Below are 14,523 nucleotides of genomic sequence, written 5' to 3'. Positions count from 1 at the left end.
GATCACCATAAAATGGCAAGTATTCTGTTTTCATTTACCTATTTTCTGAAATATCAGGTCTTGAAAAATAGTAAGTAAACCTCAAACAAGAGAAAAGTACACATAATACTGGTGCTCAAATTTTAGCAATAATGTCTTCGTTTATGAAAACTTTGATGCCTTTACACCCCACATTTCAATTCTTAGTGTCAAGCACACAGAATATATTTCATAAACACCCATTGAGTGAAAGATGCTTATACTAAGCTTATTATCAGAACACAAATGTTCTCGACTATTAATAGTGAAGTAGACAATTTGCTCAAAATTGTCATGATTAAGCTCCTCCCCAAGACAGAAAGTACACACAAGAAGGCTAACCAAAGTTAGTCTTTGAGATTTTGATTACAATAAAGCGAATTCATATTTTGACCAATAAGTAGTTCCCAAAAGGAAATAATACTTAAAACCAAGTTACAAATTACAATCTATTTAAACTTTAATTTGTGCATTTGTGGTAATTTATGACTGCAAAACACTTTTTTTTCTTAGAATGACATAAAGGCACATTTCATTTGAATGCATAGTGTACCATTCTAAAATATTCTAATTTCCTTAAAAAGTGCTTTAGCAGTCACTTACACATACAGTAATAGCAAAATATATTTACACTCTATAGTTTAAAAATTTTTAATCTGACTAAAATATATATATATATATATATTTAAGACTACAGAAAAAAAAATTAGTGCTTTCTTCAGCTTAATTGTGTGAATATAGGCTGCCCTCTAATTTTTTTTTTAGTGATTGACTTCTAGTTAAAAAGTTTCTGTACACTGTGTAGTTACAAAATGCTATGTCAATTTTCAATGCTAAAAGTCTATTTCAGACATTGTTCTCTCTGCATAGTTGAGAACCAGAAAAGGTGAGCAGACTGTACCTCAAAAGTACTTAGTGTTCTTTTTAATATTTTGTTAACACTGTTTAAATTAAAGCCAGATAGTTAAGCTAAGATTCTCTACTGTCCTTTACCAACGAAGTTAACTGGTGTTTTAAAATAAAATAACTTCAAACAGAATATTGCTCCCCCACTGTGTATGATTTTCTCCCCAAGGATCTTGGATAATAATCAATTTGAAAAGAATGCATGAAATATCTCTGAACAATTAATGATTATTCTCAGAGTGCAACAAAAAACATGCCAATTTATGTGTCAAGGTTAACATATCTATGTTTTTAGCTCAACTCTAAATTCATATACTTTCATGTTTCTTACAGGATTCAAACTTGTATATTTTTTATGACGTAAGACCACTTTGATTAAATGGTTAATTGTGTATGGTCAGTTAACAATTTGCTATTCCAGAGGTATGATGACCCCAACATGCTAAAGCACAGAATGAAAGATGTTATTATTGAAATAAAAACAATTAAATCATAGGATGATGGGAGAAAGAAAAAAGAAAAAAAAAAAAACTCCAGGCAAGTGGAAAAGTCATGGTTTGCAAAAGACTTTCCTATAAGAGCATTAAAAAAAAAAAAAAGCCACAATGGATCCTCTGTAAAAAGTACTTGATCAATTTTCGAGTCTTTTGAGGTACAGCTTTAGTGTTATAATAATTTTTATAAAATATAGACTGTTTTATCAAAAATATTTATACATTCTGTTACAATATATTGCTTTTGCCCTCAGTACTGCCAATATAAAGTCTGGATCCAGTGGCCCAAAATGTACAAATGCACTTAACATATATGCTGGAGTTTGAGGTGTCTGCTTGGCCACTGTACAAAAGTGATAAAGTGGTGAAATTAAATAATAAACCTACAACATAGAATACATTACAACTTGCACATATACATGTTCACAGCATGTATACAATGATAACCCCTATGTTTTAACAAAGATATAGTTTCCTTCTACAGTAGACACAAGAACAAGATGAACTAGGTTGATAAATATACAAGAGTATCAAAAAAGAGCAATCAGCTCACTGATTTTGGAAGAAGATACAACCGAACACACTGAATGTTTAGACTTTGGGAATGCATACACATGACAGAGTGTCTTGGTTCAGTTTGACCGAAGTCCTTACTCTTAAAATTTTAAGTAAATGCTGATGTTAGTTCCTGTTTCTCTGGGCATGGTTTCAGCATGGTTTAATAAACAAAAAATTGTTTGGCAAGTAGCTCTGTTGGAAAGCTATAAGGCTCTGTTACATGGTTAGTAAAGATAAGGCAATCAAAATTTTCTAATAAATATAGAAAAATTATAAAACATCCATTCATTTCATTTAAAAAAGGCCCCCAAAATGTGCATAATCTACTACTAATTTTTTTGACGTTACAATAATTTCTTTAAAAAAATAAGAATATTTGCCTTGTTCAAACAGAATCATACTATGTGTAAATAGTAATAGCATCCCAAGCCCTTTTGTTTTCTTTTTGTAAAATATAGCTAAGTGAAATTAACTGATTAATAACCTTCCTTTCATTGAAAGCAGACATATAGCAAAACTACATACAGAAGACATATAGCAAAACTACATACAGCAAAACTACATACAGAAGACATATAGCAAAAACAGAAGTGTTTTTTTAAAACTTTGATCCAAATGTACTACTCATTTGTGGTAGATTTCATAGCCAATGTTCATTCAGCTTAAACTCCATGAAAACTGTTTCCAGTGCTCAGATTTATGTTGAAATTACATTGAGAAACTACTTTTTAAGAAGATGTTAGAGTAATATTTAAACAAATCTTCATGTGTTTAAAAAAACTCAGAAGCTAATGGTGGCACAGAGAGCAAATGGAGGGTTGCTATTTTTAAGAGGTCTTCTTGTGAGTCAGTCTGCTTTGTTTCACAGTGTCTAGGAATTTAACACCAATCAGCAATGTAGTCAAAATCTCTGAACATTTCTTGCTCCTCTTCTGAAAGTATCCTTGGTTCTCGAGGTGGAGTCAGAATAGGTGCTTCTGAGGTAAATTCATCATCAAAATTACTAACATCTTCCCGTCCTCTAATGGTAGGTACAAAAGGCGGCTTGACTTTTTTATCCATCAGAGCACTCCAATCAACTAGCTGGATTATAAAATATAAAATGACCAGTTTAGTTCCCTACTCCTTATTGTGTTTTTGTTTTACAAAAATGTAATTAAATTACTTACCCGGAAAAATGGATGCTTCTTTACATCTTCTGCATCTTTCTCACCAGCTCCAAGGCGCCGCTCAGGATTTCTTCTTAATAGCTAACAACATAAAGTAAAAGCAATTTAAACCAGCAACTTCACTGACAAGGAGTCTCACTGCAACAGATGTTTTGGGGGGATGTGTTTATCTAAACTGTGCAACATCTATGAAGTGAAAAAACAAGTTCTAATGGAAAATATCCTTCAATATAAAAAATGTAAGTAGTTTAAAACCATTAATTCTTACCCTTCTCATTATGGAAATGGCTTCTGTAGATAAAAACCTTGGATATCTTACTTCGTCATTTACAATACTATCAAAAACCTCCTCTTCATCATCACCAGGAAAGGGAGACTAGAAGAAATACCTCTGAGTAAGTAAAATGAGGTTTAATACAGTAAAACCCCACCATGCTCCAAAGCACAGCCAAGCAGTAAGAGGAAAACAAACAAACGAAAACACCCACCAAACAATAAACTTTCTACGAGAAACCACAACAGGTGCCATTGCCTAGAGGGTGTGCGATATACTCAAACTAAATTATTCTGTGAATTTACTCCATAGATCTTTACAACCAATTTGGTCATATTATATATAATATATTTTAATTTCCCTGATACTTTCATTTCTACTTGGCACATGGAAAGACGGATCTTTTAGTTATGTTAGGTCATGTCTGAAACCTATCTAATCTTCAAAACATGTACAATTATAAATTTTAAACACAAATTTGAAAAATCTGTGACTACTGTCAGTGAAATTTCAATCACTTGAAATGATAAGTGTGTCAAATTTTAGGCGAGACTAAAAATAGTTGCTAAAAAGTCACTAATGCTATGAAATTATAAAGTATTTTAAATCTTAAGTTTAGTTCTTTTTCCCAACTACTCTCTTATGGAGGTACAAAAGAGAATTAAGACAGCAAAAGAGCAATCCAGGAGAATAGCCGGATCACACGTTTCATCATCTGTTCACTGTCAAGTCTTCTAGTCACTTCGAATAAGATAAATTACAATCAGCTGGCTCTTAATTGCGTAGTATTCTAAAATAAACTCAGTGTTTTCACACATCATGTGTACTATCGAGAGTAAATTTTAAGTAGCATATAATTTTTGGTAACTTAATTAAACTTCACATATAAATGAACACTACATTTAAAAAAACAATAAAATATTACAACTTTCTTTGCTATGATTTACTGTTTCCTAAGTGGTGATGATTTCTGTGTATGACTAAATTATCTCCAGAAATTTATTTTCGGTTAAAGAAAATGTTAATATTAAATGTTAATATTTTCAACTTTGCTGTACTTTTGACTTTTCATGACAGATATAAAGTCAATGCATTAGTCTTCTTGCTACTCTGTTCAGTTATAATTATGTCTTAAAATCATAAAATATAACCATAGCATGACTAAAATATAAGGAACTATTTTCAAAGCACTGGTATTGCATTCTACAGAAAACACAAGAATTTCTAAAAAACAAATACAGTGAACGTAATACTCACAGGTAATCATTATTACAATTACTTAAAAATGTAATTTCTACTTATGCAGGAAACATATTAAGTGGTTTTCTGAATGGCAGCTTTGGTTTTTTTTCAACCAACCTTCCCTTCTTCGCTCTCATCTATTCCATAGTGCTTACCTCACCAACAAGCATTTCATATATAAGTACACCAAGGCCCCACCAATCTACTGCCCTTGTATAGGATGTTTCTGTTAATACTTCTGGGGCAAGAAATTCAGGTGTGCCACAAAATGTGCTTGTTCTATCTCCATATCCCATTCCTGAAAAAAGTAAAATTTGAGTATTTGTTAACATAGAAAAAAAATTGGCATAAAAATAAGAAGATATCCTTGGGAAGTAAAATTAAAGTGGCACATTTTGTGAGGTGACCAAATTCAAGAACATAAAACAAAGACTTTTAAAGAAAATGTTAAGTTTATCAAATGTGTTACATAGTATAAAGCAATTATATTAATATTTTGACTAGTTTCCAAATATATTTTCCTCACAATTCTACAAATTTAAGATGATGCCTCAATATATTCTACAAATTAAAGCTCATTATGAGTGCCATATTATGTAAGAATTTGAAATAAATATTATCAAATCTAAATCTAAATATTTATGCACTAGTAATAACTGGAAACCACACAAATTTCTAAGTTTAGGACTCAGACAAAGTACTTTAGGGTGGAAGATTTTTTATTTTTTGCAAAATTTCTGAACATTATCAGGTTGGTCTTTCTTTTTCAGTAAAATATCTTTAAAAGAAGTTGCAACAATATCTACATGCAGAAAAAATACTAAAATGATCTGGCTATTCAATACATATTTGTGATAACCTATACCTATTATATTCTAGGCAACCCATGCTAAGTGGTAGGAACACAAAAATGAGAGTTCTTATCTCAGATGGAAGTAACAGATACTTGTGTGTATACACATATAAATAAAATTTTATAATGATATGGTAAGAGTAAGATATCATGGAAACACATTGAAGAATGACTCCTGACAGCTGGGACAGGAGAAGAGTCTCAGGTAATTTATCCGGGGAGATGATACTCGAGCTGAGTCTCAAGGATAAGTGGATGTTAGCAAATAGAGCTGATGGGTGACAGTGGTAAAGAGATACAGCCTGTAAGCAGTTTTTTGCTAAGATAGAATGTAGTTGGCAGACCAACAGCAAAAGACCTGGCTGGGGAAATAAGCAGGCAAATCAGGAAGGACACTGTATATCATATTTTGCCCATTAAAGGATAAAAGCAGGGTTATATCATGGTAAGACTGGTATTTATGTGGGCTTCTTTAACATTTTAGTAATTACATGCAAAGTGATATAAAGGAGAAAAAGACTAGGGATAGTAGAGGTTAATAGGCTACTAAAGTAGTCTTGTCAAAACAAGATGATGGCTGGCAGTAGGGGCAGAAGAGAAAAGAAAGATTAAAGAAGTAGATGTCAGCACAATTTGATGATTAAGTAGATGTAGAAAGCAGAAAAGAAAACAGAATCTAGATAGAATTCCACATTTTCAAACTGGAAGCCTGAGAGGACTATTAACTATGAGCTAGACTTTTTGAGGAAAAGAGGTTTTTATTGATTGATTGATTGATTGATATAGCTTTTGAGGTGACTATTAAAGTAAATGGTTGAGTGTGTCAGGAAAAAAAATTCATATGCTTTCATATGTTTAGGAATCATAATCATATAGTGAAGAATGGGCCAAGTCAGACCCTGAGGAACAAAAACATTTATATCAACAATGTCAAATACTGAGATGCCAAATAAGAGAAAAAAACTTCTACCGGATTCAATAATTAGGTGTCAGTGGCTAACCAGTGAGCAGCTATTTACAGTTTATTCATTAATTCATGCAACTATTTAAATTAAGATATGACAAGCAATATACTATGGGTTTGAGAAGCAAAGCTCATAGGAAAGCCACCAGTGTAAAGGGAGAGATGGACAAATTTATAATACAATATACTAAGTGTAAAGGTAAAAATACCTCTTCACTTATATTTTAGTAATTGTATCATATAATTACCTACAATTCTTTTAATATTCCTAAACAGGAAAGTTTATTTCTATTTTACATGTGAGAGAAAAGACTCAATCAGTTTCAAACTATCTTCCTCAAAGATAGGCAGTAAATAAATGGCAGAGTTAAGATTCAAACCTAGGACTATCTACCTGGTGCCTATGCTCATGCTGTTTCCATTTTCTTATGCTACCTCTGGTTCAAATTTCCCTAGTTCATTTATGTTTCAGTACACAGAAAGCATTCTTGAGACATACCCATATAGTTTTCCTATTTAAAAAAGCATTAATAAACATTTTTAAAAGCTACAGGTCTATTATTTACTTTGTATAATGCCTGCAGAATAAAAATCTGGTGCTTTCTTAGAGTTGTGATAAAATTATTAATCATACAAAGAAAGTCTTAATTTTTTAGTTGTGAATCCTGAAAACAATCTTATTCACATCTATAGAACAAATTTGTAATGCGATAATTCTTAATGTTGTATAATAAATCTATTAATACTTTAATCTATTTTGCTTCTCACAGACAAACTTGAAAACTACCAACGTACAAAGAACAGTAATCTAGAAAAAGAACTTGAAAATACCCAATTACCTTCTTTGCAAAGACCAAAATCAGCAATTTTCACAAAGCCCTCTGTATCTAGCAATAAGTTATCCAATTTCAAATCCCTATTCAGGATAAAAAAAAAAAGTAAAATGAAAAAAAAATCAATAAAATCAATAGATGATGTAGTGAAATAATTGCTTCAACAGGAGCCATACTTAACTAAAAAGCCAAGTTTTTTTCCAGTTATGATTTGAGATTTAATTACTATGTCACAAATGGTAATTTTTTTGTATTGATCTATAACTTACTTTCTGAATAATGCTTCCCGATCACAGAGAAGTAGAAGAATGATTTGAAGAAGTAGTGCTTTATTTCTTTAAATGTATATTTTAAAGAACAGAAGGATTTCAAGTGCCTTTACCTCAGGTTTTATTAATTTGTTATTTGTAATAATCTGACTTCAACTAAATTTGAAATTTGCCTATATACCACCCATAAGAAAGAATCATCAAGCTAAGTAAGGTATTAGGGGGCCAGATTTAACCTCCTAAGTGAGTAATTCAAAATAAAGAGAAAGCTGTCTACCTATACTAACAGATTATAAAGTAGTTGAAAACATTTTCTACGTTGAGTAAAACAGAACCTTACAGTGGAAATATTGTTAGAAATTTGAACAAATCAATATGTATTGTCTAATTTTGAAGAGCTTTTCCATAATTTGTCTAGTCTAGAGTAATGACAGATTGTACTTTATCACTTGTACACTCGTCTAAAACTCTTACTAGTCCTCCGTTTGATAAGAACTTTGTGCCAGTACAAAAATCAGTTATTTCACCTAATATACTGTTTAGATGACACAGAGCACTCGTGAAGGGAGCAGGATGATGTTCTGCACTCTATCACAAGCTATTTAGCTTAATGTGTACACACTTTGTGTACTACTTGTCTCAGGTTTTCATCCGTAGAATAGTTGAATGTAAGATACTCACTAGGATAAACATTGTTAATATGTGTTATAAAAGACCAACTTAAAATTCAACTATTTTAATTCCAAAATGGGCAGAGGATCAGGAATGAAGAGGTTCATTTTATAATTACTGTGTTAACCACATCTTTCAAAATTCAACTTTTACTTTTTTTGTTGTCTTTTATAGGAAAGAGAAAATTAAGAAGCTGTAGTTAAATATAAATTGTCCTTCCTAATTATGTAACTAATTCTTATCACAACAAAGTAAGCCATTAGAAAGGGTCAAAACTTCACTTACCTATACACAATTTTGTGTTCGTGTAAATACTGCAACCCAAGAACTACACATGCAGCATAAAATCTGTTTGAAGAATTAAATCAAAGAAATTTAATAAATTCTCCTGCTTTGAATTCTAGTTTATACACTTATGCTTCAACACAGAACTCTATAGGTAACTAACATGACAGATGTTTATTTGTCCTCCCTATGAGCAAACATAGTAAGAGATATGATACTAAGGGTAAAATTAAAAAAAAATTACAATCTTTAGAACTGAAGTCACTAACTTTGCCTGGTGGAATCAGTGATGTCTTAACAGTAAATATTTGATCTGTTTCTGTAGGAGAAATACAACTTGCCAGAAGAAAAGAAGATAACATGAAAGGTAGAACTTCCATTGGGGAAATTTCAAAGGGCACTCCCCTAAGAAGAAAATGTAGAGACAGACAACGAATACCAAGTTTCTTGGTGTGGCTGAAGTACAGAATGGTGAAGAAGCAGTAGTAGATGAGGTTAAAAAGACAGCTGCATTCAAACAGTGAAGGCCCCTGAATGTTAATTAATCAAGGATCATGAAATCCTTAGTAATAGAGAATCAAACCATTTTAATGAGAACAGAATGACCAGACTTATGTTAGAGAGATTTTTCTTAAAGTAATGTGAAAACTAAGTGTAGTAATAGCTATAAATATAGAAGGAAAAAAGAATAGATAAAGCTTTACAATAGTACAAACAGGCTATCATAAGAACATCCATATAGTGGCAAAAACAAAAATCAGATATGACTCTAGAGAAACTAAAGAAAAAGCAGTATGAGTCTCAGGCAGCTGTAGACAATGAAAGGGAAAGAAAATATATGATGGAAAAGGGAAAGATGATTCAAAGTTTAATGTCATGAAAAGGTAAAGAAATGAGTTTGACTTTACATATGTTTACACTGACCTGCCTTGGGACAGGCAAAGAGGTCTAGAAATTCAAAATAGGGGTTTAGATTTTAGAAAAACTTGAACCTAGCTAGAATATTAACTCTTGAAAGACTAGATCAAAGATTGGATCATGACTGTCTTTTTTTGGTGTTTATCTTAAATACTTGGCATAATGGCTAATGCATGGTAATTTATTGAATGAACAGATAAGGTAACAAATAACTGAATTTAAAAAAATGAAGCTCTACTGATAGCCTAGAAGGGAGACACTTAAGAAAATCAGTTCTTAATCACACAAGTCATACATGGATATTTTCTTTATAAAACCCCAGCTCCAAAGTGCTAAAGTTAGTAGCAGGGGAGTTAAGGGGAGAGAACAAAGTGGAGAGGGAGCACAATGGACTATGGATGTTGTAGGGGTGGGTGTAGTGTGCTAACAACACCTGAAGGAAGAGTTCCTATACCTCTGAATCATTTATAGCACTGTAAACCAATGTTATCTCAACTGAAGAAAGCTTCTCAAAAAAAAAAAAAAGGTGAATATTCAGATTTTCAGAATATATTTAGATACATTTAAATAATATAGTTATGTTTTGTGTTTACTTATTTTTGCCAAAATGGACAATAATTTGGGAAAATTTTAAAATGCAAAGGTGATCATTTAGAAATATTTGCCTACATATTAGCTACTATGTAATTACTTAAATTAAATTTACTTTTATATGTAAGATTTTAGCAAACTTATCTGGGTGACCAAATACTGTAAAAAGTATGAAAATACCTTCATTTCTCCTTTGTTTCATTCTTTATAAGCAGATTCCTCTACTGATAATCAGATATACTATTTAAGATAAAGATTTCATTGAATGTTTATATTAAGTCAGGTACTATTAAATATTTTTAGTTATTGGCTTGTTTAATCTTGAAATGCAGCCTTTAAGTATTTTTTCCTTTTTTTAAATTTTATAATAGTTTATTTTTACATATTTTTGTGCATTTTTCCATCTCAGTTGCAATCCTCCTTGGGTTTCCCATCACAAAATCACCCATGTGCCACAGTCCAGTGCATCTCCCTTCCCCCACTGTTTTTGCTCCTATTCCTCACTCCACCCCCACAAAATGTCTCTGATGTATAGCTGTTCATCATTATAAGTATTTTACAGAAACTGAAAACAACGTTTTCCAAAAGTGTAACTGATTTATAAAAAGTCACAGTTAGAAAAGAGCAAAACTAGGCAACAAACTAATTTTGATTCCATAATCTTATTCAATAAAGTCACCTATCACCTATTATGTATCAACTATCATTCCACAAATAGAATAGAATACGGTTCTTATTCTTCTCCTTTAAGGAGGGGAAGACAAAAACTGAAAATGTAAATGATAAATAAGATGAACTCAGCACTATGGAGAAAACAAAATAAGTGATATAGAAAACAGAGTGCCCTGATAAGGTAATAAAAACATCCTCAAAGACATCTGAGTTAAGTGCTAAATGATTTGAAGTAGATAATTTAGGTATGAAGTAAGATGTAGCATTTCATTCTTGTATTTCACTGAACTTAATTGTTTCATACAGATATAATTTACATTTTCAGCAAAACCCCCAAAATTCTCTAAGATAAGAGGTGGATTTAGGAAAACAAACATTAACACGTCACTATATGACATTAACAGGTAAGGCACAGTCTAGAGTCTAGATATCCTGATTTTAATTTTTTTTTTAAAGATTTATTTATTTACTCATATAGAACTGGGGTACAGGCCAGAGGCTCAGGGGTGGCGAGAGGATTCACCAGGGACAGAGCAGGGAGCAGAACAGAGAGATGGAGGAAGTACACTGCTGAGGGGAGCAGCGGGCGGGTCGCCATGTGGATCTACCCTGATTTTAATTTTTAAATAATCAGGAAATAATTAGTGACCTCTATCACTTTTGCCTTTTTTTAAAAAAAATAAAAAGCTTTACTGGCCCTCCCTGGTGGCACAGCGGGTTAAAGCACAGCACTAAGAAGCTTAAACCACTTCCGCATGAGTTCGATCCCGATCCCCCGCCTGCCCTGGAGGAGACATGGCAAGGCAGACCTCTCCTGACCCGCCCGCTGCTCCCCACCCGCTGCTCCCCTCAGCAGTGTACTTCGTTGATCTTCCTGTTCTGCTCCCCACTCTGTCTCTGGTGAATCCTCTTACCCTCCGCATCTCTGGCCTGTACCCCAGTTCTGTATGAATAAATAAATAAATCTTAAAAAAAAAAAAAGCTTTACTATCCATCAGAACCAACACCCTATTTTTTCATCTGAAATATGAATGTATAATAGTATTGCTGTACTTTATATATCACTAATGGCTATGATGACAATCAAATAAAAGGTATGGTTACTATTTCACCAGATACTAAAAACTTGAAAATCCGTAGGCAGGTACCAAAAATTTAGGAATAAACCCAATAGAAGTTTATACTGGTTTATGATTTTTACAACCTGAGATGTTTTGGAGGTAGGACGGATTTAACTTGCTAATAGCTTAGGTGTTGCATGTGGAGGGGAAAGATTAATATAACACACTGTATTTTAGCATAAACAACTGGTAGAATGTTCTGTCCTTGAGTGAGTTAGAGAAGCTGAGAAGAGTAATAAACATATGGAATGGGAGGTGAGTCAGGAAAATAGTAAAATTCTTCAGTACAGCTTCAGAAATTAAACAAAAAAATTCTTATTTGTCACCATACGAAAGGAAAAATCAAGTTGGGGGCTGATTTGTAAGTTTAAGAAAGAGGTTGAGTTATAAACAATTTGATAAATACCAGCATGTAGATTATACCTATTAAGAGTACTTTCCTAGCATCAAATTCTAGTCCCATTACTTGAGAGTTATAAAACAGTGATAATAATTGGAGAAAATATAATTTTATCTCATGTTCACTATTTTTATGCATTTTAATAAGCAAGCACCATATAATATCAAATGCAAAAAAACTGCAAAAAGTTAAATGTGACAGGGAGTCTATTTTTGTACTTTTCATTGATAGGAATACATACACAACTTTCTTTTATATGTAAAAGATATCATAAGCACATGTAAGCAACTACTTAATATTCTTTTAAATTATCCTTAAAAATGAAAATACAAGATTGTGCAAATGTGATACAGTTTTTTATGCTTTATTCATTTAACAATGTACTTTGAGTATAGCTAGTATTTAAGTCACTGTTCCATAAGGAGAAAATATAATAGAACAAAAGATATTTTACTGAAAGGAATATAAACTATGTATTTAAATTATCAACTACAATTTAGGGTTGCTAAACATCAACATGGACATTAGGATAAACAGAAATACCTAGGTATCACAAAAGGTTAAGTAGATCTCCAATATTCCCTGCAGAGACTTATCTTCCATGAGGGAAAAAAAAAAAAATTAAATTCTAGGAGCCTTTTTCTTCCTAGAGAGAAATCAGTAATAATAATAATGATAATAAAAAAAATTTCTAAAGCATACTCACACAGCTCTTGGTTCAGAAAAGACATCAGTATGAATGTGCATCATAAGGTCCCCACCGGCCGCATATTCCATTACAAAGCAAACATGCTCTTTGGTTTGGAAACATGCAAAAAGGTTCACCAAAAAGGGATGCCTTACACTATTCACAGTTTCAAAAATTCTTTTTTCACACATCAGGCTGTAAGAGAAAATATTGAAAAATTAATAAACTTTTACAGTACTAATAGAAAATAACAAAATGTGTCTTAGTTTTTGTATAAATTCCTTGAAATTTTTTGTCTATTTGATACATATTAGTTGAAATATACTAATGTGATCATAATGTATTCTATATAGATGTTGAAAATAAAGTTGTGCATCTAAAACTTATACTATGTTCTGAACTGTTATAGTCTCCAATAAACAGTTAATGAAATGAATAGTGAAATATCTGATTATATGACACAACTATGGAATTCACACTGATAGAAACGTAGTAGTACAAATGTAGCTAGTGGTTATAATTAATAAAAAAAAGCACAATTAGGGATGAAGTGCTGAATTTAGCAATCTAGAGTGTATTTAAAAAATATAGTTTGAGATAAGGTACTTTCAAGGATAGTATTTATAATTTATAAGCTACAACATTCAATGTTTTATTATATAATAGATGAAGGTGAAGTAAAACTATGCTACATAAAATTTTAATTTAGAAGGCTGACCAGAAAATAAAGAGGCGTGATAGAGAATTTCATACTATGCTTCGAAAGAAACTCCTTGAGAATTATGTAATTTCTATGTTAAATCTTCAGTAATGAAAGATTTTTTTTCCTCTAGAACTATTACAAGCTACTACAAAGAACAGTAGCCAAACTTACTAACTTTGGAAATGTCAGTTTTGCTATTTTCCTCTGAAAATAATTAGTAAATCAATTTTACTAAAAATTCAAACTAGAAAAAAAACAAGGTGAAATTTTATTCAAATAAAAGTTGGAATTACTTTTAACACCTAATCAAAATAAACAACTACATATATATATGTTTTATTAACAATGATATTTGCTTCTAATACAAAAGAAGCACTTGATTTTGAAATTGGACCAAAAATGAACGACTATCTGTTTTATAAAAATATTAAAGCTTTTATTTTGAAACTAAAATAAATTGCTAGATTTCTGTTGCTGTTGATTGTAAAATGCCAAACAAAAGTTCTGAGGTTAAAAGGTAGATTCTTCTTCCTCTCTCCCCCATCAAAAGTACTTTAAAAGTATTTACTTGGGTTCCAAATTATATTGGAATGATGAAAAATTAAATTAAATATTGAAAACAATTTAAATAATGCATGTTCCCTGTTGTGTAGAGGGACCATGGTATTTTAATCCTATATTAATAAAAAGCTGTCATCTGTATTATGAGCTAAAATTCTGTTAAAAGCCAACAATAAATGCAGCTGTTATGAAACTTTCGAAACTCATTAAAAATGTGCACATTTTATATGTAACTGTTGTGATTTGACACTATTTATAATTCTGTACATATTCAGAAACAGAAAGCCCTACTGTAATTGTTTATAAAGCTTTAGGCTATGTCCATAAAATAA

General features: G+C 31.5%; 1 protein-coding gene across 1 annotated transcript in view; it reads right to left on the bottom strand.

Moving 5' to 3' along the window:
- Window positions 1-666: 666 nt before the first annotated feature.
- PKN2 (protein kinase N2) overlaps window positions 667-14,523 on the bottom strand; it is a 61,748-nt gene continuing 47,891 nt past the window's right edge. The window contains exons 15-21 of the mRNA XM_004679188.2: window positions 12,946-13,122; window positions 8,538-8,600; window positions 7,318-7,394; window positions 4,817-4,959; window positions 3,414-3,521; window positions 3,146-3,226; window positions 667-3,059 (exon numbers count right to left, since the gene is read on the bottom strand). Coding sequence (XP_004679245.1) covers window positions 2,856-3,059; window positions 3,146-3,226; window positions 3,414-3,521; window positions 4,817-4,959; window positions 7,318-7,394; window positions 8,538-8,600; window positions 12,946-13,122 — 853 coding nt within the window. The 3' untranslated portion in view covers window positions 667-2,855. The remainder of the gene's footprint in view (window positions 3,060-3,145; window positions 3,227-3,413; window positions 3,522-4,816; window positions 4,960-7,317; window positions 7,395-8,537; window positions 8,601-12,945; window positions 13,123-14,523) is intronic.

This window comes from Condylura cristata, unplaced genomic scaffold (assembly GCF_000260355.1).
Source record: "Condylura cristata isolate star-nosed mole 26May11 unplaced genomic scaffold, ConCri1.0 scaffold00008, whole genome shotgun sequence".
Classification (NCBI taxonomy): Eukaryota; Metazoa; Chordata; class Mammalia; order Eulipotyphla; family Talpidae; genus Condylura; species Condylura cristata.
Note: the sequence above shows the minus strand (reverse complement) of the source record. Positions and strands in the feature narration are given on the sequence as shown.